Here is a 23,375-nt window from a genome sequence, read left to right as displayed (position 1 = left end):
ACCATGCCTTTTTCCTGATGGGCCAGTACACCCAGAGTCCCCAGGCTGGGAGACCTGTCCCCAGCAGCGGATGTCATAGGCTCACCTCTGTCTGTCTCTGACCATGTCCTGATGTGACCTGGCCAGCTCATGCACGGTCCGCACATGGTCCTGGAGCTGGAGCAGATAATCCAGTCCTGGTGTCTCCGGCAGCTCCGGGCCAGGGGGTGAGGCAAACACCAGCTCTACCTGGGTCCACAGCCTACAGCTATACATGAGGGAAGCTGGGGCACAGCCAGTGCTCTCCTGTACTGCTGCATGATAAGTCCACAGAACCAGGGGAAGGTGAGTGTCCCAATCATGCTGGTGCTCACCAACGAGGATTGTCTGCTAGGGAGCTGAGATGCGATTCAGCCTCTTCACCAGCCTGTCACTCTGCTGATGGGGGTGTGTGTGTGGGGAGGGGGGGCAGGGGTCTTCAGCAGCCAGCTCCCTAGCAGCCAGCTGACCTCATAGAACACCAGCACCTTGAAGTTTCTCTCCTGGACACTGTACAGCTGCTCTGAAGCCCCAAAGCTCCTACAGCTGTTTTCTGCCATGGTGGTCAGGTCACACTCTGCTCTGGAACCATGTGACCCTCAGCCCACTTTGTGAAGTAGTCCATGACCACAAGTATGTAGTGATTCCCAGCCTCAGCGTGGGGAAAGGGGCCCAGGACATCGACCCCCACATGCTCCCCCTAGGTACAGCTGGAGGGCAGAGCGGCACTGCCAGCTAGGACCCCCTCTGAGCTGCACATGCAGCACAGCAATGCAGGAACATCTGGGCGTCCTGCTGGCAGCCGGCCAGGTGAAGCGCTGCCACAGCTTCCTCAGCATCTTCTTTACGCCGTACTGCCCGGCCCCGACGGCTCCGTGCACTGACCTCAGCATGAGAGAGCACAGGTGTAGCGCCCCCTTCAGGCCTTTTGCTGGGCCCCAGTTAACAATCACTTGACGGGGGGCCTGAGTTCACTATGGTGTCTGTCTGTAGGCTATATGCTCCCTTCAAAACTAACGCAGGGCTAACATGCCCACCCTAAATACTTTCGTCACCTTATTTAACAACTACGCAATATAATACGATGAAGTTAAATTTAAGAACTTTACTACATAAATTCTAAAATTAAGACGACAAAATATATACAATGTAAACAGTAGCTACAATAGTTCGCACTCCATTATTACCCACTGAAAAACCTAAGCTGGCAAATAATTAAACTAAAGAAAAATTGCAGCAGGCCTGATCTGACTGCTCTCTCGATCGTCCTGGAGCCGGAGCAAGTGACTCGTCAGGCACTCGGTCCTTCACCGACGTGAATCGAATAGCTCTCTCTCTACTCGCAGATGTACTCTGGAATTTAGTAGCTTCAGCAGTAAGCTTGCTGAGAGTGTGGAAGGAAGACATGCAGTCTTATCTCTTCTCCCTCGTATCCCGTATCTCCTGGGTCGATCCCAGCCCTTTACGGGGATTCATGGGATTACTCCCATTGGCAGATATTAAATGAATAACTTATTGAATTATATTTAACAAGCAATAAAAAGAATATAAAACCCAAATGATATAGAGCTTGTGTCAGCTCAGTACATAAGAAATTTACAAATGAGAGGAGGCCATTCGGCCCATCAAACTCGTTTGGGGAGAACTTAACTAATACATCAGAGTTGATAAAATTTTATCCAGCTCTAATTAAAAGGAACCAAAGGTCCTTTTTAAGGTGTGGTGACCAAACCTGCACACAATAATCTGGGTGGGGTCTTACAGTACCAAGGAATTATATAATTGTAGCATCACCTCCCTTGACTTAAACTCCACACACCTAGAGATGTAACCTAACATGCTATTGGCCTTTTTAATTGTTTCCCCACACTGGTGAGAGTGGGACATGGAGGCATCAACATACACACTGAGGTCTTTCTCATAATCAGTGGAACCCATAAATTGTCTGTACTTTATATTTCTACTCCCTGCATGGATTACCTTACATTTATGTACGTTAAATTTCAGCTACTAGCTATCTGTCCAGCCACTAATTAATTCAAAATCACGTTGTAACCTCTGTACTACTACTGTAGTTCAGTATCTGCTACATCCTCCCCAAAACTATACAAATCAGATTAATCATATACACTTTACCTAAACAAAAGAACCAGACACTGGGTTACACAGGCTCTGGGGCACCAGCAGCTGCTCCCCTGCGCCGTCCAGCGATCAGCTGCGGCTTAACAGCAGGCCCTCGTGTTCCTCAGGGTGCCCCACTGGGTGTGATAGGCCTTGTTCTCTGGACCGGAGGCTGATATCACCTCCCGACCCAGTCACCCTCCTTCATCCAGCTGCTCCCTCACCCTGGCCAGCATGGGGCTGCTGTGCTGCTCTGTGATGATCTGCTGGCAAATGAAGTCTTGGTGGTGGCCTGGTTCTCCTGCACTGTGAGCTGCTGCAGGGTCAGTGAGACAGAGTGTCCATGTTTCCATGCAGCTTCCCAGGGTGATGTTGGACCTCAAACTCAAACTCAGCCATTACCTCCAACCAACAGACCAGCTGTCCCTCTGAGTACCAGAAACTCAGGACCCCCAAGTGATTTGTGGTCCTTCCACAACCAGAACCACTGGCCACTGAGGTACAGACGGAAGTTCTTGCCGGCCTAGATAGAAGCTCCCTTCACGGTCCTGCCTGTGATTGCACAGCACCCAGCCCCTCGTTGTTAGTGTCCATGTCCAGAATGAAAAGGAGATGAGGGTCCAGGTACTCTAGCATGGGGACATCGGTGAGCGTCACACAGAGCTGGTTAAAAGCCGCGGCTCAGGCATCTGTCCACGCAAACCACTTCCCTTTTCTGTAGACGGTGCATTGTGTTTGCCATGCTGGCGAAGTCCTTACAAAGTGTTGGTAATATGACACTATCCCCAGGAAGCTGTGCAGCTCTGCTACAGTCTGTGCAGGGGGCCAGTCTCACACAGCGGCCGTCTTCTGCGGGTCGGTGGCCACGCCCTCCCTCTGATGATGTGGCCCTGGAAGAGCATCATGCGCTGGAGGAGGGAGCACTTCCGGGGGTTCAGCCACAACCCTGCGCAGAGGGTCCCTGCAAACACTGTCTTTAAGTTCCACAATGTCCAGGCAAAATCAGCGGCGTGGAGCGGCAGGTCATCAGTGTTGATGACGCATTAGGTCCAGGTGAGCTGGGACATTAGCCTCCATTAGCCTCTCGAAGGTGACCAGGCTGTTACAGGGGCTGAATGAAACTGACCAGAAGTGTCATAGCCTCTCACCGATGGTGAACACGGTCTTGGGGTGGTTAACTGGGGACAGTTCGACCTGCCAGTAGCCACTCCGGAGGTCTAAGGAGCTGAACCATGTTGACCCAGTGATGCATGGAAGCACATAAGAGTCCCTCCTTGTCACCTCATTCAATGGTTGATAGTTGAAGCAAAATTAACATGACCCATCCTTGTTGGTGACAAGGTCTGCCTGTGCCGCTTACGGACTGTGGGAAGGCTTGATGACTCCTGTCTACCAGTTATTGGATCTGCTGCTCAGACACTTGCAGTTTCACCAGAAGCAGTTGGTGTGGATGCAGATAGATGAACAGGGCTGATTGCTGTACTGCCACAGTTGCTGCACAGCCTGCACTGTCTATGGAGACGGTCCTGCTGTGGTGCTGCTGTTCAGCGCAGTCTGGACTGGAGTTGCAGTCATGTGGCTGGTGGAGACTTTCCCTCAGGAGCTGTGAGCAGCTCTTTTCCCCCCCACCGGGTGGACGGCTCTCCTCCTCTCTTCCCCCATCGCTATCTCTGGCCGCTGCTGGCCACTGCTCTCATACTGGAGGACCCCCACATCTGTACCCAAAGCAGATGGTGGCCCCCAGCAGATCGATGGCGGCCCCTAGCTATACTAGTAGATCCAGTCTGATGACACAGGGGTCAGCAGTGCTGGCTAGTCAGACCTCTTGTACCACCGATTGTCCTGTCAGCGTGACTTTCAGCTGCCCCTCCTCCATGGCCATGCGCACGATGGGTGCAGCTCAGCTGTAGGGGTGGGGCTCTGCTAAATAGAGCTCGCAGTGCCTCCTCTTCCAGTGGCATCACCAGGTGCCCCCCATCTTGGGGGACCAGTGATTGGGCCGTGCCATCAGGTGGACCGGTACTTGGGAGGGTTCCAGGGGCCATTACCCACTGTACCGGGGCAGCTTTAGGGGGGTCTTCACTGCGATCGGCCGTGTCCCACGTCATGCTGCTCCCTGCTGAGCTCTGTCACCTTTATCCTCAGGTCTGACACCAGTGTGGTTCGGGTACCAGAGTCACAGATAAGCACAGGAAGGCTACAAAGATGGGGTTTCCTGATGTCTGCCAGTCATACTCACAACAGACACACAACGCAATACAGGATAAATAAGCAGAGCTATTTACACTATTTACACTGATGGCACCAGCCCAACATGCGACCTTGCTGTCCGATGGGCCCCCAATGAAACAACTTGTTTTGATTAAATGTTTTACTTATTATCACTGTATTTGCAAAAATAAAAGTTTAATGAATGATTAACTGATTATAGTATAGAATTAGCCTACAATATCCTGTTTTGCTTTCCTGTTTATTTAAATTTACATTTATATGCCAATAACAGTAACCGACAGCCCAACTGAGCCTCTTTTACTGTATGTTTATTTATATATTTATGCTTTTATGAATTTTACATTCACTTAAAACTAAACCAGAGAATATTGCTTCTCATATTAAACCCTCTGAAGTAGCACATTCATTGTTATTTCTCCCAGGTGTTATTTACGGTGTTGATCAAAACTAAAATTTGGTTCCTCTTGTATATTAAAATATTTTCTTCTGTGTTTGTGTTAATGTCCTACCTTTAAGTCTGAATGACATGTTACATACTGTGCATCTCATTGGCTACAGTCTGCAGTACAGACATCTTACCCGCAGTGACTGACAGCTGCATCCATGTTCCCACAGCTGAACCTCTGCTGATCTCCACACCACACCAGTAGTAATTGGAGTCCCCAGTTTGCAGATTGTTCATGCTCACAGTGAAGACTCGCTGGTCAGGATCATCTCTGATTGACACGTCATCCTTCGTCTGTGGAGAGTCACTGCGTACTATGGGAGTACATGAATCTGAAGAATAATAATCTCTGCACCAGTATTTCAGATGTTGTTGATATATCTTCTCATAGAAACATGGGATGGTGACAGATCCTCCTCTCTGTACAGTCACCCGTCCCACTGAGGACACACTGTCAGCACCTGTGGGGAAAACAACCATCTGAATTCACATTTTCAGCATCACAGTATCTCTGGTTAATATTATATATTATCAGTATGTGTAACACTTGTACCAGGAGTCATGGCACAGAGAGATGGGTTTAAGAGGACAGTGAGGAGGTGAAACAGCAAGACTGTCATTTTGCCATAAGAACAAGGGAAAGACACAGGAAAACAAAGCAGGTATGTTCTAGGGGAGGGTCACTCAGCTATCATCCCCATCAGGGGCACATAGCCATGGTCCACATCATTTACTGACCAGGGCTGGGGGGGGGGGGGACTGGATTGAATTGTTTCAGTGCAGCATTTGCCATTTGGGCAGCCCTGTTTTAGGGTCTGAGAGGAAAACCAGTAGCTTAAGTCGCTGGTAATAAAGGCACAGTGAGGAGAATGAATGGGATCATCACTTTGTGGTGACCACACCCCTTTAACACTAAGGCTGTAATTGTAAATACATCAAATTCAGTCATTTTTGACTTTTCAATGGCATACGATAAGTACTGAACTGAATTTTAGCTTAGTGATCCATCTTCCACATGCGTATCCAGTACAGAATCAGTGGAGCTGATCTGAGGCAGCACAGGGCACAAGGCAGGGAAACACCCAGGACAGGATGCCAGTCTGTCACAAAGGCAGGGGAACACCCAGGACAGGATGCCAGTCTGTCACAAAGGCAGGGGAACACCCAGGACAGGATGCCAGTCTGTCACAAAGACAGGGGAACACCCAGGATAGGATGCCAGTCTGTCACAAAGGCAGGGGAACACCCAGGACAAGATGCCAGTCTGTCACAAAGGCAGGGGAACACCCAGGACAGGATGCCAGTCTGTCACAAAGGAAGGGGAACACCCAGGACAGGATGCCAGTCTGTCACAAAGGCAGGGGGACACCCAGGACAGGATGCCAGTCTGTCACAAAGGCAGGGGAACACTCAGGACAGGATGCCAGTCTGTCACAAAGGCAGGGGAACACCCAGGACAGGATGCCAGTCTGTCATAAAGGCAGGGGAACACCCAGGATAGGATGCCAGTCTGTCACAAAGGCAGGGGAACACCCAGGACAGGATGCCAGTCTGTCACAAAGGCAGGGGAACACCCAGGACAGGATGCCAGTCTGTCACAAAGTTCTCTTAGGAATCCATTCCTGTCAGATTTCCTGTTCATTTAACTACGCATGGCTATATCTACAAATCTGAATATTTTTCTGATTAACATTCTGGTCAAAATATCGTGTTACGTGCCGTAAGGTTTGGGGAGGGATTGTCCTGATCGTTGTCCGGCTGCCTGTGACTCCGCCTCCCGGACCTGGCCACGCCCTGAGCTTCGACGCTACTTCCGCCTTTATGATTGAAAAAGCCGTGGCGGGAGAGTAGCAGCAGCTCTGCTTTTGGTTGGATTTTGTTGTTGGTTTGATTGCATTCTTTTGGATTACTCGTGTATGACAGTTTTTGGTTTCCTGGTTTTCGTCTCTTGCCTTCCTCCTGACTATTCTCTTTGCCTCGCCCCTTTGGTTACTGTGTTTCGGCTTTGGTGTGTTCTGTATGTTCATTTCTGTTAAGTACGTAGGGAGTTACTGCTATTTTGTTTTGTGTACGTGTGGCTTATTCTGTGTTTTGGTTAGGGAATTAGGATTAGTCTGTGTCATTTCTTTTCTCATCTTTTTCGTTTTGTTTAGAATTAGTTTAGTCGTGGACGGGTTCGGTAGTGCTGTTTTGTTTATTGTTTTGGCGGTGTCACTCCCGAAGTCTGTTACCCTATTGTTTGTGAAAGTCTTTGTGAATAAATATAAAAAAATACAAAAAAATATCCCTTTGTGTCCCGTGTTCCCCTTTCCCATACCCTGGTTGTCTCGTTTTCCCCTCTCCTTTCCCTTTACCTTTCTGACGGTCCTCAATCCTAGACTGAGGATCGTAACAATCGTGTATAATATAATTCTGACATACTGTTGTTAATATATAATTCACTCCAACCTAAATCCATAAGACAAAGTTGGGTGCAGAATTCCATGCTATCTACGTATATGAATTTATACACACATCAGCCACAAGACAGAATAAAACCATTCCTGTATACTGCTGCCACATAGTGGACAAAAAGAAGACTGCAGTCAGTTCTGAAATCATCCGGTCAGTCTACATTTAACCTCTGCACTCAAACAGGAAGTGACAAAAACCATAATAGGTGATCCCTTCTTCTGCATTTAATGAAAAAGAGAGAACGTGGTAAGGAGCGTATGCTGATACAGCAGATTACCTCAGCACCACACTGGTTTGGATGGAGTGGAACAGTATTACGTTTTTTTTTTTTCCAGTGGCTGAAGGTCATTACCAATCCTTCACTGCCCCAGTGAAACCCGTTGCTCAGCAGTCTGACAGGGCAGCCACCAGAGGCTGCAGCCCCATGGCTGATGATTTTAGAGCAGCTGAACTGAAACTCCTCTGACGTGTGGAGATTGAGTCTCCCTGAAGAGTACGCTTGTCTTGAAGCTCTGACTATCAACAGTAGGTTGGTGTAGCTCACACCTTAGTTTGACACAAGCCTAATTAGGATAGGAAGCCGCCTACACACATGCCATGGCAGAGCCCAGGATGCAGTGTTAGTGAAGACTGGTAAGAGACAGGAGAATCACTGGGGAATCATTTATAAGTGTGTCACTACAAGAGTGTTGTACCTAGATGTCATGCTTAGCCTTGACACAGACTCATTCCTCGTCATTATGTAACTGTACTGCAGGGAGAGGGAAGCCAGGGCACCAAGTTTAAGGGAGCCACTGTAGTACTGAGCTGAGAGGCTCTTAATGCTTTAGGATCCTCTATAAAGGAGCAACTGGCAGTCCAGAAAATCACTTCCCACATTAATCCACCTAGTGCTCCACCTGCTCAGTGAAGGCAGCCTTGTACAGCACCTTAGGCTCACATACTGCGGACTGTACTAGCTAACGAAGAAGGGATTAAGTGTCCTAGGATGTAGCTGATCCTGATCCCATCTCACCCAATACTCCCCTGATGGGGCGGCCAAATTCAGCCCTTCCTCAGGTGATCTACCCCACATCAGAGCGACTCAGCCGAAGGAGATGGAGCCAGGTACTTGCTGACCAGCTCTGGAGGAGCTTCATCAGGGACGACCTGCTAACCCTCCAGACCAGGGACGACCTGCTAACCCTCCAGACCAGGGATGACCTGCTAACCCTCCAGACCAGGTATGACCTACTAACCCTCCAGAACAGGCAGAAATGGCAGATGGACGCAGCCAACCTGGCGAATGGGACTAAGGTTATGATTGTGGATCCTCAAAAACCTCAAACACGGTCAGTGTGGTTAACATGGTTAACATCCATGTATGTAATCTAATTGGCTCTCTGCTGAGATCATCTCCATGTATAAACTGGCATCTCCAGTATCTAAATTCTCCTCCCCTCTTTACATTTGGTTTCACTTATTTCTCAGTTTTTGGGAAAGTGTCTCTGTATAATGTACTTTTTCTGGTAAACTCCAACCTGGCTCTTCCCTGTTTCTCATTGATGAAAAACCTCTTACTTGCTTTATTCCTTGCACTTCACACCATTTAATGTTCTTTAAGGTCACATGAGGTCATCCTCTGATTTATGAGTCACAGCCGTATAAGTTGACATTCGTCTCTGGCATTAAAAAGCTGCTTCTACCCTCTACATGGATACTGTAGTTTCTGGTCGTTCCCAGTGTCTCCTGCTTTGTTTTGTTCTTGTTACTGCTGTCTTAGTAACTTTGAGCCTGGAAGCAGCCTGCTGCGCAGTGTAACCTTCTGCCAGCAGATCCAGGATTAAACTAGGATTTTAAGAAGCTGATCGGTTTAAAAATATAGGAGTGATATCTTAATTTTTTCCAGAGCTGTATAATATAGAGCCTTGTGCTGATTGGGTGTCAGACAGCGGTTGGATCTGCCCTGGTTATTCCCTGGAAAACAACCCCCCCACCACCAATTTATCCAGCAAAACACACAGGCCCCCTTCATGAGTAAGGCTGTTGGGCTCATTTACTATTTATCTAAGCAAATTTAAACATAAATGATTCACAATCATATTTTAGGTAAATACTTACGTTCAGTGCTAGTTGTGGTTGTAGTTCTCAGACTGACAGTAATATGAACTGGGATCTGCCAGTATCCATCATCATCACACCAGTACCAGCCTGTGTCCTTCCTCTCCAGTCCCCTCATTGTCACACTGAAGACTTTCTTTACTTTGTCATCCCTGATCAGGACAGGCCTCCCATCCAAACCCGAAGACCTTGATACACAGGAGCGCCTGACCTTACACCACCGCTTCTGACTGTAACTGTCCGTATAGCGACACTGAACAGTGACACTGTCTCCTTCCACACCCGTCACCTCCTGTTTGTCCACTGACAGCCCTGGGGAACCTGAAAACAGATTAGGAAGGAACACTGTGACATTTACATAACAATAAAATAGTCATGAATATGAGCCAGTTATGTTAATTTTATACACATATATTTCATACGCATATGAAGCTAAAGCAAAGGACAAAAGGATAAAAAATAAAATTCTCTCTTTATTCTGACATTTAACAAAAACAAAAAATTGCTGATCCTAACTGACCTAAAACAGATTTACTCTGATTAAATGTCCGGCAGTGAGAAAAAACGTTTTTGTGTCTTTTTCTGAAGGTTATGTAAATTTTTGGTTTCAACTATTTATTAAAATATTTTCTCCTGTATTCGTGTTAATGTCCTTCCTTTCTGTCTGAATGACATGTTACATACTGTGCATCTCATTGACTACAGTCTGCAGTACAGACATCTTACCCTCAGGGACTGACAGGGAAACCCGTGATCCCATAGCTGAACCTCTGCTGATCTCCACACCACACCAGTAGGTACCAGAGTCCCCAGGTTTCAGATTGTTGATGGTCACAGTGAAGACTCGCTGGTCAGGATCATCTCTGATCGACACTTCACCACTTATCTGTGTAGAATCACTGTGTACTATGGGAGTACATGAACTCCAGTCACTCCCTCTGCACCAGTATTTCTCATGTTGTTGATACATGTTGTCATAGGAACATGGGATGGTGACAGATCCTCCTCTCTGTACAGTCACCGTGTTCAGTGTGGACACACCTGCAGGGACAGTATGAAAATTACCCAGCTGATTAACTCTCACTCCCTCTTACACCATTTATACACATATTAATAAAAGGTCAGTACCAGCCCACTGCAGGTCATATTATGTCATTCTGTAGATTATTTAAATTTGTTGTATTAATTTCCTGCCACTATATTTGCCAAAATAAAAATGCAATAAATTATTAACTTATCATTTAGATTAAGATTAGTTCACAAAATCCTCCTTTGCTGGAATACACTTATTCAAATTTATATATATTGGCCAAACATCAATAACAGAGCTGAACAGATGCTTCTTTGCTGTATGTTAAGTTATATATTAATCTGTTTCTATTAAATTTATTTAAAATCAATTTACACTAAAGGACACATCTTAGCATATTACTTATCATATTTAACACCCTGAAGTAGCCCATTTAAACTGACACTGTTACTTCTCCCAGGTCTCATTCATGGTACTTATCAAACGTAAAATTTGGTGCCTCTTGTATATTAAAATATTTTCACTTGAATTTTTTGTGTTAATGTCCTTCCTTTCTCCCTGAATGACATGTGCATCTCATTGGCTACAGTCTGCAGTACAGACATCTTACCCTCAGTGACTGACAGATAAACCCATGTTCTCACAGCTGGACCTCTGCTGATCTCCACACCACAGCAGTAGTAACCAGAGTCCACAGCTGTCAGATTGTTCATGGTCACAGTGAAGACTCGCTGCTCAGGATCATCTCTGATTGACACTTCATTGCTCTTCTGTAGAGAGTCACTGCGTACTTTTGGAGTACATGAACTCCAGTCACTCCCATTGCACCAGTATTTCACATGTGTTTTATATCTGTCTTCATAGAAACATGGGATGGTGACAGATCCTCCTCTCTGTACAGACACTGATCCCACTGAGGACACACTTTCAGCACCTGTGGGGAAAAACAACCAACTGAATTCACATTTTCAGCATCACAGTATCTCTGGTTAATATTATATGTTATCAGTTTGTGTAACACTTGTACCAGGACTCATGGCACAGAGAGATGGATTTAAGAGGACAGTGAGGAGGTGAAACAGCAAGACTGTCATTTTGCCATAAGAACAAGGGAAAGACACAGGAAAAGAAAGCAGGTGTGTTCTAGGGGAGGGTCACTCAGCTGTCATCCCCATCAGGGGAACATAGCCAAGGTCCACATCATTTACAGACCAGGTATGGGGGGGGGGGCTAAACAAAATTGTGTTTCAGTCCAGAATTTGCCATTTAGGCAGCCCTGTTGTACGGTCTTTTAGAGGAAAAGCAGGACCTTAAGTCACAGGACAGGATGCTAGTCTGTAACAAAGAAAGTGGAACACCCAGGACAGGATGCCAGTCTGTCACAAAGGCAGGGGAACACCCAGGACAGGATGCCAGTCTCTCACAAAGGCAGGGGAACACCCAGGACAGGATGCCAGTCTGTCACAAAGGCAGGGGAACACCCAGGACAGCATGCCAGTCTGTCACAAAGGCAGGGAAACACCCAGGACAGGATGCCAGTCTCTCACAAAGGCAGGGGAACACCCAGGACAGGATGCCAGTCTGTCACAAAGGCAGGGGAACACCCAGATAGGATGCCAGTCTGTCACAAAGGCAGGGGAACACCCAGCACAGGATGCCAGTCTGTCACAAAGGCAGGGGAACACCCAGGACAGGATGCCAGTCTGTCACAGAGACAGGGGAACACCCAGGACAGGATGCAAGTCTGTCACAAAGGAAGGGGAACACCCAGGACAGGATGGCAGTTTGTCACAAAGGCAGGGGAAGACCCAGGACAGGATGCCAGTCTGTCACAAAGGCAGGGGAAGACCCAGGACAGGATGGCAGTCTGTCACAAAAGCAGGGGAACACCCAGGACAGGATGGCAGTCTGTCACAAAGGCAGGGGAACACCCAGGACAGGATGCCAGTCTGTCACAAAGACAGGGGAACACCCAGGACAGGATGCCAGTCTGTCACAAAGGCAGGGGAACACCCAGGACAGGATGCCAATCTGTCAGAGGGCAAACACTCACACACAGTCACTATGGGCACTTTTAGAGGCACCACTTCACCTAGACCATGTGACTTTAGATATGAAACCAGAGACCTCATAGGAAACCAGTATATATACAGGAAGAACATGCAAACTCTACACAGAGAGCTGGGCCAGATACCAAAACCACAAGCCTGGAGGTGTGAGGCCCCCACGCTGCCCCCAGTGTCTAACAGCTAGACCTTAACTAGCTCTGCAAACCTGCTGCAGAGTGAAAGACAAGCAGGTCTAATCTGAAGGCCAGTTCATACTTTCCTTTCCTGCACGTGCTTTCAGTCATGCACAGGGTGAGGTGACGTAAAATTCATCATCAGCCACATGTAGCCCAGATTTTTATTATATGCCGGAGATTGGCTAGATGTTTCCAGTAGGTGGCAGCACTGACTTTCACAGAGTAGAGGTCAACCAAGAAAGAGCAGAGGAAGAATAACTGTTGCAGGAGATGTGCAGGTATCCGCTTATCTATTTTTTATATTTTTACTGTCCAGATCATTTATACTGTCCAAACATTATGCCACGGTATACGGTATTTTCAAAAACAACACTACTAACGCCCCTACTAACTGCTTTAACACTGTTTATAAAATTCAATTCAAAAGCAGCCACACTAAAATAAAAATACATGCATACATAGTTATGTAGACAAGCATGTGACATTAAGTTTAGTTAAAGTGCAACTTTACAAGCTACACTGACCATCACCTGCACTGTTACTGTTCACCAGTCTGATGGCTTCTGGAACAAACACAAACTTACTCCTATTTGTTTACATTAACCTGCACTAGAGATCTTTGTGTTTGTCCAATAAAGGTTAATAACAGCATGTAGTTGATTCTTTAAAAACTTAAATTCTTTAATTTAGTTAATAACAGCATGTAGTTAATATTTGACAGATTTAAACCAGCAAATAAAAACATTAAAATACTTTCAATAAAAGAAGAATAAAACATTGTCTGTAGTCTTTGATCTACTCCAAAGGGCTTTAATTTACGTAGGAAATACAGTCACTGCTGGACTTTTCCACAGTGATCTCTGTATTGTCACTAAATCTCAGTCTGTTATCAAACACAGTACCCAAGTATTTGTAGGTCTGGGCAACTCTAACATTAGTGCCATGAATTGCTGTTGCGGAATGTGAATGTGGTTTAGTGAGACGATCATATCTTTTGATTTGGACACATTTCAATCCAGAAAGGATTTATCACACCAGTCTACAGATTCTTGTATTATGGGTTCATGCGAATGATCTGACCAACTGAGAAGAGGCATGATGACACTGTTATCAGCAGTATGCAGAGTAAAAAGTAAAGGAGAAAGTACACAACTCTGCAGTGAGCCAGTGGAGGCAGAGATGGATTCAGATGTTCAGCCATATATAACTACTGTCTGAGTTCTGTTAGAGAGGAAACTGATAATCCATCTAATGAGCTGACGATCCAAATGAAAACAAGATATAAGCTGTCTGACAAGTATGTGAGGTTGTACTGTTGTGCTGCCCTCATTACATGTCCTGTATGACTAGACAGCCAGCTAACTCTTTCCCACATCAAGACTCTGAAGACAGCGTGTTCCTTTGTACACATGTTTACTGAGCAGGGAAAGTGTAAAACTGAAAGTACAAAAACGCTACCATTTACTTACAGGCGAGTTTGCGTTTCATGTACATACCTAAACAGTGCAATATACAAATATAAGTTTATCGCTCTGTTCTTTACTGCAAATATATCCATCCATCCATCCATTTTCCAAACCGCTTATCCTACTGGGTCGCGGGGGGTCCAGAGCCTATCCCGGAAGCAATGGGCACGAGGCTGGGAACAACCCAGGATGGGGGGCCAGCCCATCGCAGGGCACACTCACACACCATTCACTCTCACATGCACACCTACGGGCAATTTAGCAAGTCCAATTAGCCTCAGCATGTTTTTGGACTGGGGAGGGGGAAACCGGAGCACCCGGAGGAAACCCCACAACGACATGGGGAGATCATGCAAACTCCACACACATGTCACCCAGGCGGAGACTCGAACCCGGGTCCCAGAGGTGTGAGGCAACAGTGCTAACCACTGCACCACCATGCCCCTGGTAAAAGCATTTAATGTAAAAACAAAAATCATTCAATAAAGTCTATCTGTTCAGCTTATTTGTGATTACGGAATACTGAGAGTATTTCATTTTACAGCAGGGGTCATTCATTCATTCATTCATTCATTTATCATCCAGCTGCTTATCCTGGTCAGGGCAGCAGTCATAAAGGAGCAATTAGAATTTAAACTTATAAATGTATTAAGATTATTATTCATAATGTATTAAAAAGTCTCTGTTGTCTGTCTGTTTACCTTAAACATGCAACTGTGATCGGGAGCGGGTACTTGTCTCCAGTCACTATTTTATTTTACATTCCCCAGCGCCCGCATACAATGATCTACAGTACCTTTCATTTTCATAGACTGACTGCAAAAGTATTTATACTGTTTCACCACCAGAGGGCTCACATTCTCATTTACTACGTTGACACACAGTGTCCATAGCTTTGCTGCCCTCGTGTGGCTGTGAACTGTAATTTCAGCCTGTGCTTTTCTTGAAAGTACTCAAGGTAGTAAAAGCTATTTGTCCATTAGACTGACAATATTTTCATTAGTCATGAAATATCAAATATCATCTTAGATAAATCCAAGACATTACCCTGGTAAACTGCAAGTTATGCATGAAAATCAGACGAACCAAAAACTTTATATGATGTCAGTTTAGAATTCAAGGTGGTTTTTTATGCATTGATACTGATAACATGCATTGATGCCAAGAGCTATAGAATGGATAATATATTAATTATTTTGCTGATACTGGAATACAATTTATATAGAAAATTGAAAAAAAAGATGTTTTATTTGCCATATTCTACAACTGCTTTAGACAGATTACTTGCTCAGATATAACATACAATGAATGACTAACAGTACCCATTAAAATATTAACAGACAACTGATAGACATGCAGTACTGCAGAGAAATACCTTTCTGATACTTTTATCACTATAATTCACAAACTCCACAGGTGCAAATAGTATTACAGCAGCCTGGATTTAGCTGTTGATGATGAGGATGGTTTGGAGGAAGAAACTATTCTTGAATCTAAAGCCAAAATTGTGATGCTGTGAAATATGTTATGAGATCCCAGGGCTGAGACCAGCTTGTGGTCGCTGTGGTTTGGGTCCCATGATGCACTTTGCTGCAGCAGTGGTCAGTGTATATCCATGCAATGGTTGGAAGTTGTCAGGGGTAACGCTAGATCCCTCAATTTTAACCAGATTATGCAGAGAATATGTAAAAATCAAATCTGTGGATTAATGAAAGTTATATTATAAAAGCCACTTCTATCTAAATCTGACACAGTCCATATTGCACAGACCTGCATGTTGTACCTGATACCACATGATAGTTTCAAATCCCGTGACCCTTTTGCTGTAAGTCTACATCATCTGGGGAATCATATATTAATATATGATCACATGAACTTAATTGATCCTGGGGGGAAATTTTTCATACAGCAGCAAGATACATAAACTGCAAACGTGATCGGAAGGTCACCAGTTCGAGACCCAGCCTCAGCAGAACAGTCACATGTCTGTGGGTCCTTCACCAAGGCCCATAACCCCCATCTCCGGGGGGCCACACATCGGCTGCCCCTGTGCTATCAGCCCTGAGCTATGGAGTGCAAGATGGGGGAAGGCAGGAAGAAGATTCCAACTCGTACTCATGCAATGTGATATTGGCGATTAATAAATGTGTGCAAATAACAATTAATAAAGGTCTACACATATTTTAGTTCATTCATTCATTCATTCATTCATTCATTCATTCATTCATTCATTCATTCATTTTCTACATACATATCCAGTACAGAGTCAGTAAAGTACAGGGAGCATTGAGCTGATATAAGGCAGCACAGGGCACAAGGCAGAGGAAAATCCAGGACAGGATGCCAATCTGTCACAAGGCAAACACTCACACACAGTCACTATGGGCACTTTTAGAGGCACCACTTCACCTAGACCATGTGACTTTAGATATGAAACCAGAGACCTCATAGGAAACCAGTATATATACAGGAAGAACATGTAAACTCTACACAGAGAGCTGGGCCACATACCAAAACCACAAGCCTGGAGGTGTGAGGCCCCCACGCTGCCCCCAGTGTCTAACAGCTAGACCTTAACTAGCCCTGCAAACCTGCTGCAGAGTGAAAGACAAGCAGGTCTAATCTCCACCCCTGAAGACCAATTTATTCTTTCAGTATCACACAGGGTGAGGTGACATAAATTTCGTCATGAAGGGATTACGCCAGATATCTGTTGATGATGCATGTTTAGCCCAGATTTTTTGTTTGGTGGAGATCATGCACATTGGTGCATGTCGACTGCACTTGTGTAAGATAACGGACTAGATCTTTCCAGTAGGTGGCAGCACTGACTTTCATAGACCAACCAAAATACAGCAGAGGAAGAAGAATTGTTGTAAGAGGAAGTATCTGCATATCAATTTTTAAATTTTTACTATGCAGGTAATTTATGACTGTCTGCACCCTGAAAGCCACATGGAAAAGGGAAGAATGAAGTGGGCTTGAGGCTGATCTTCACCCCTTATAAACAGAGACCTGCTGCAGTAGCACATGAAGCTGGGTGTTTAGACCCCTCTGACTGTACACACAGAAATGACTGACGGCATCCCGGCTGTCTGCTCACATAACCACCTGTGCTGCTGAAATGACCCCAGTAAGATAATCGTACACCTCACAGAACATCAAAGGATACAAGGGACAAGGGCATTTTATTTGCACTAACGGAGTCTTTATACTGCTTGGTTACTAAAGAAAGACAGGGCAGTATTACACTGAGTATTTAGATATTAAATCTATATCATCAGTAACCTGATACATGGTAAATTGGTTTTTGAAATATTAGTATAGGAATTACAAATTTTTTGATACAAACACCCAGGGGAGTTTCCAGCTACTGAACAGATCAGGGACTGAGTCAAGTTACCAGGGGTTTGACTTTTTTCTCTTTTGAAGGAAGATTGGCATCGGGGGTAAAATACTCAGAGCTACAGCCCTGATTGATCTGGCCTAACGACGCCCATGAATACAACCATAGGAATCCAAAAAATATTCAAAATTTCCAAGACAACGTTACACAAGGCAGGTGAATCTCTTCAAAATTGATATTTTGCTATTTCTCCTGACCAGATCTCGATCCTGATCTCCATCCTGTAGCTGACAGTGTGTGAGGAGCAGGAGAGAGATCTCTACTCAGTTCACTGTAATGAGTGACACTCACCTGTGAGCCCAGCGATGAGGAGAAACAGGAGCATCAGAGGATCCATGCGTGTGTGTGTCACTGAGCCCAGATCTGTGGAGAGTGACACTCACTTCCTCATCCTCTGTACCTTCACTGTCTCTGTCGTTTCTATTCTTACACACAGCAGGCAGAGCGAAGAGGGAGTGGACATTTTAAACAGGAAGTGAGAAAACCACAAGGCTGAATGTTTAGCCCTTCAGAAAGTCAGACCATTATTATTAGTGTGTAGAGAATTAAATCAACTATCAATGCACAGACTCAGTTCACAAAATAAAAAATCTGCATGAATAAAGAAGACCTTGAATTTCTCTGTTTATCATAGTTATTTATTATTACTATAATTATCTGGATCCTAATGCTGGAAGCACACAGTGTAAAGTGAGCTAAACCTTCAACAGGGGTGACAGCATGTGGTGCAGTGGGCTGTGCCTGTAAACAGCAGGTCACAGGCACAAACCCAGCCACAGCATGTCTGTGGGTACTTGAGCGAGGCCTGTAACCCCCAGCTCCCTGGGCGCCATTCCGGGTGGCAGCCCTTTGCGGACAGCTTACTCTACATGGAGCAAGCTGAGGGAGGCGTAAAGACAATTTCCCCACAGAGGGATCAATAAAGTATGAATTATTATTATTATTAACAGCACGTAAGTCCATTGCAGGGCACTGTAAGCTGGAGAAATGCCATGTGATCAGAGGAAGCCTGCAAACTGCACGCAGACACAGTCATGGTTTCATTCAAAGCCAACACTCAGGAGTGCTGAGATAGCAGGTGTATCAGTCAGATATATAATATCATGATGAGCTAAAGACACAGAGGGACTTTGAGGAAGCACAGCAAGACCAACAGAAGACATGGGCTCCTGACAGTAAGGCCTCAAGATCCATCATTTCACTGTTGCAGTCCAGTTGCTCTTAACTGCAATTGCAGCCAAAGAGAGAAAAAAACATAAATCTTCTGCTTGCCTACTTTCCTATGTTAGTCATGTGACTCACAGCCATTTTCTGCAGCTTCACAAGTAAACTGAAATAAACTGCAAGATATAAAACAGTGATGTCACATCCTGCCTGCCATGTCTGCCTGACCCTCCTGTCTCCTCCCTCACGTGACCATGATGGGCTACACCTGGTGCTTGTTGCCCCTCATTAGTCTATGTATACAAGCACCTGTTTGTCTAGTCATTGCTTGTCTGGTGATAAACATCACTTGTCCTGTCAGTCCATGTCCTTCTTTGTCCTAACCTTCACATTCTGATCCTGCGGTCGTGTTAATTTGCAGTCCCTGTGTGAATAGTTTAATAAAAACCCCCTTTTTGTTTTGCCAAACACCTGCCCTGAAGTCATTTCGTCCCATATGTTGTGACAGAATGTCTGGACAATTCAATTCAGTTTTATTTGTACAGTGCATTTTCACATTACACTGTCTCAAGGCACTTTGCATTTTCCCTGCCCAAAGCCCCCGTTGAGCAAGCCAGAGGCAACAGTGGCAAGGAAAATCTACCTAGAAGACAGAAACTTTTGAGGAACCAGACTCAAATGAGGAGCCCATCCTCCAATGACCGAGGAAGTCAAATGAGCGTGAAACAGGTATCTCTGGGAGCTTCTTTCACTTCACATCTCCACCTGCATGCTTTCCCCAGCGCCTGACCTCCTCTTGGTGTCTGAGCCTTGCTCGTAACGATAGTTGGTGGACAATCCTTCAGGACCCTAAGGAGTCTCCCAGCATGTGGGTCGCCCCGCCCATGTGGAGGTCATTCTGGGCTCACCTCCACTATGAAGGAGATATGTCCGTATTGACCCTCCAGAGCCCCACGTCTCGAAGGTGGCCTGGTTTGCCGCTTTCCTGCTGCATGAAGCCACTCAGTCTGCCGCCTCTCTGCTACATGAAGGTGGTCATCCCGCTGCCTCTCCACAGGGTGAAGCAGCTCAGTCTCTTGACTGAGGGTGGGGGCTGGGGGGTGTCCTAGGGAGAGGCAAAGTCAGGTGATGAGCACATTGATTCACTTAATCTGGGCCATATCAACAGTCCTATCAGACTAAGCGCTTTTGTGTTTCTCTCAGCCCCCGACAGACACATGCAGACACAGATGCTCGCAGCCTGTAGTTTCACTACAGAGATTCTTACAGATAAAAAACACTTATTTGTGTCTCACTGACCTCAGGTCTGTGTCTGGTGACTGACACTCACTTCCTGATTCTCCATATCTTCACTGTTTCTCTGTCTCTGTCTGTGACCCAGGACTCCTAGAGTCTGTTGAAAAACCCCTCCTGTCTGCTTGGCTTAGACTGGTTCTGCACTCTTATGTTCTGTTTGCGTGGGGTGTCGCTCCTTCTCACCAACTGACCACAAACTTTATCGTCATGCTGCCTTTGCACAGCCCACCTCAACAACATCATCACTTACAGTAATGGCTGGCTGTTTTATTTTCTATGTTTCACCGTGTACATTTATCCAGTAGGACTGTAACGACAACCTAAATAAGCCTAGAATTATGTTATATTGCATCATGCACACATCATCCATCCATCCATCCATTTTCCAAACCACCTATCCTACTAGTTCACGGGGGGTCTGGAGCCTATCCTGGAACCTATGGGCACAAGGCAGGGAACATCCCAGGACGGGGGGCTAGCCTGTCACAGGGCACACTCACACACCATTCACACACACACCATTCACTCCTAACTGGAGTTTAGTAACTCCCATTAGCTTCAGTATGTCTTTAGACTGTGGGGGGACACTGGAGTACCCGGAGGAAACCCCACGACGACATGGGGAGAACATGCAAACACAGAGACTCGAACCAAGGTCTCAGAGGTGCGAGGCAACAGTGCTAACCACTGTACCCCCATGCCGCCCCCTTGCATATATCATCTAGAGTTTATTGCATCATTTTCTGATGCAATGCAGTACTGCTGCCAGGAGGCTGCTGAAGTAAGCTGACGTCAGCAGTGTACTATATAAAGCCCAGTCGGAAAGGTTGAGCATTTAAAATACTTCAGACTTCGTGGGATACAGGTTAGGCTACTGTTACATAAAACTGTTATTACTTTATCCATTTAGTTACAGTACAGAACAGTAATACCGTGGACAATCTTTGCTACATTTGTAGGGAAGGGACATTTGTCAAGCAGAAGAAAAGTATCACTTCTCAAGTGAAGAAGGCATATCATCTATACTGGGATGAGAAGATTGGCGACCAAGACGAGCCTCGAGCCCCACATATATGCTGTGCTACATGTACAACACAGCTTTCACAGTGGTTGAACGGCAAAAGACCATCAATGCCGTTTGCAGTCCCCGTGGTGTGGAGAGAGCCAGGCAACCGCACAAATGACTGTTTCTTCTGCTTGGTTCCTCCTCTTTCCATTGGGATAACGAAGCAAAAGACGTCGAGAATAGTCTACCCCAAGACTTCATCTGCATTGAGACCAGTTCCACATGGTGAGGAACATCCTATTCCAGAACCTCCAGCAGAATATTCTCTTGATTCAGCTGCTGAGGACGAGGGTGAGCCGACCTGTTCTTCTCCTGGTCCGTCAGCATGCAGTGATCCAGATTTTCACTGTGGTGCATCATCATCAACCATACACAGAATAACACAGGAATTTTGTGATGTAAACAATAATTATTGCAAATTACAAAAAAACTAGAACCAATTTTGCATTTTCACTGTCATATTCGTGTTGAGCAAATAAAAATCGATAAAGGAATTTTATCTCAGTAACAAGAATTTTGTAAAAATTTGTTGAATAGTGTTAACTTCCGGGTCAAAACATTTTGTGTAATGTAATTTTGTCATACTGTCTTTAGTATGAAATTCACTCCTGCCTAAATCCCTGACATAAATTTGGAGACAGAATTCCATGTTATCAGGGTATATGAATTTATACACGAGACAGAATAAGACCATTCCTGTATACTGCTGCCACATAGTGGACACAAAGAAAACTGCAGTGAATTCTAAAATTACTGTCAGGATACAATTTAAGCTAGGTACACTACAAACAGGAAGTGACCAATTATACTATAAGAGGTATAAATGTTTTGCATGTAATAAAAAAATTCAATAAATGTCTGTCTGTTCAGCTTATTTGTGATTACAGAATAATGAGAATAATTGATTTTACATCCATGCCTCCTCCAGCTGCTGGTCAGGGCACCAGTTTTCATGATTGGTTGCAGGGGCAGGAGTCAGGGAAAACCAAGGAAGTTTATTTAAACAAATCAAACAGGAAACAAAACAGGATCACACAGGAACAAAAAGGGACCCTAGACATGGACAACAGGAATGCACAACATCAATGATGGAACTGGTCCCCCACAAGACTGGGAAGCAGTTAAATACTGGATTAATGAGGGAGCAAACAGGAAGCAGCTGGGCATGATCAACATGAGTACAGGGGTGGATCTCAATACCAAGAATGCAAAGACCGTACTTGTGGTCTTGGCAAAACTGGTCTTGTGAATTTTCCTTCCAAGTATGATCTCACAAGATCATGAAAACAGAGAACACTATGAGTCTTCAGCTTTTAAGAAGCACAAGCTGACTGATGCCACTGGACATCTGCAGGACAAGCTCTGTTCCCAGCATGACAAACCCCTGGAGGTCTACTGCCGTACCGACCAGCAGTGTATCTGTTATCTCTGTACGATGGATAAACACAGAGGCCATGATACAGTCTCAGCTGCTGCAGGAAGGGCAGATATACAGGTCAGACCAGAACTGTCTTGTATATATTATATTATATGTTTAAAATGAACATGAAAATGTAAGGTTTTCTGTCTGTTTCTGTGTTAGTGTGTCGGCTTTGAAGACACAGAAATTTAGTTTGGCTATATAAGCTGCAAGGATGATATACAGAAAATTAGTTACTGTGAATTTCCTATTACTATATTCAGTTGCTGTTTTTTCAATGATGCTAAATATCTGATGTTACTATAAAGTGCAAAATGGTCTGACTGAATTCATAATGAAAACTGCTTCAAACAGTCAGTTATTAACTGTGGTCATGCTAACCACACTTTATTGGTAACCACACATTTTAAGTGCGGATGATTTTACCAAGTATCAGCACATACAAAATTACAGTATCAGATCACGCATAGGAAAATGGTTCACGATGTACTGTCATATGTATGAAGTACAGGATAAAGCACAGGACTTCACTATACTTGGATTCCTTTAACAGTAACTGTGGTTTCAGCTTGAAACATATGAAACAGATTATGTGCCACCTTGAAATGCAAACACAACTTACTATGCGGAAGAAAAACAATCGACAAAATGTATTAATTTTCAGTACGCGGCATGCTGAAACCAAGCTTTACAATAAACTAGCATATCAAGGCAACACCCCAACAGAAGTAGGAGCAACGGCGGAAAAACACACAGCAACAAAACGCAATGAATTGAACCCATGACTGGAGGGTTAACAGTACCCACTGAGCTATGCCGTGGTGTGGGAAACCGGGGAAAACACACTAGGGACTGAAGGGTGGGAGACATGAAGGGTGGAGTCGGATGGGTGCTGGCCTTGACTGTACCCCC

At 45.1% G+C, this 23,375-nt stretch overlaps 1 protein-coding gene across 1 annotated transcript in view; it reads right to left on the bottom strand.

Moving 5' to 3' along the window:
- The window catches only part of LOC125739853 (polymeric immunoglobulin receptor-like), a 187,209-nt gene that overhangs the window by 108,737 nt on the left and 55,097 nt on the right, over window positions 1-23,375 (bottom strand). The window contains exons 2-5 of the mRNA XM_049010372.1: window positions 17,809-17,937; window positions 11,011-11,334; window positions 9,371-9,691; window positions 4,951-5,277 (exon numbers count right to left, since the gene is read on the bottom strand). Of these exons, the coding sequence (XP_048866329.1) occupies window positions 4,951-5,277; window positions 9,371-9,691; window positions 11,011-11,334; window positions 17,809-17,854 (1,018 nt within the window). The 5' untranslated portion in view covers window positions 17,855-17,937. The remainder of the gene's footprint in view (window positions 1-4,950; window positions 5,278-9,370; window positions 9,692-11,010; window positions 11,335-17,808; window positions 17,938-23,375) is intronic.

This window comes from Brienomyrus brachyistius, chromosome 4 (genome assembly GCF_023856365.1).
Source record: "Brienomyrus brachyistius isolate T26 chromosome 4, BBRACH_0.4, whole genome shotgun sequence".
NCBI lineage: Eukaryota > Metazoa > Chordata > Actinopteri > Osteoglossiformes > Mormyridae > Brienomyrus > Brienomyrus brachyistius.
The sequence above is the reverse complement of the archived record's forward strand: the minus strand, read 5'-3'. Positions and strand labels throughout refer to the sequence as shown.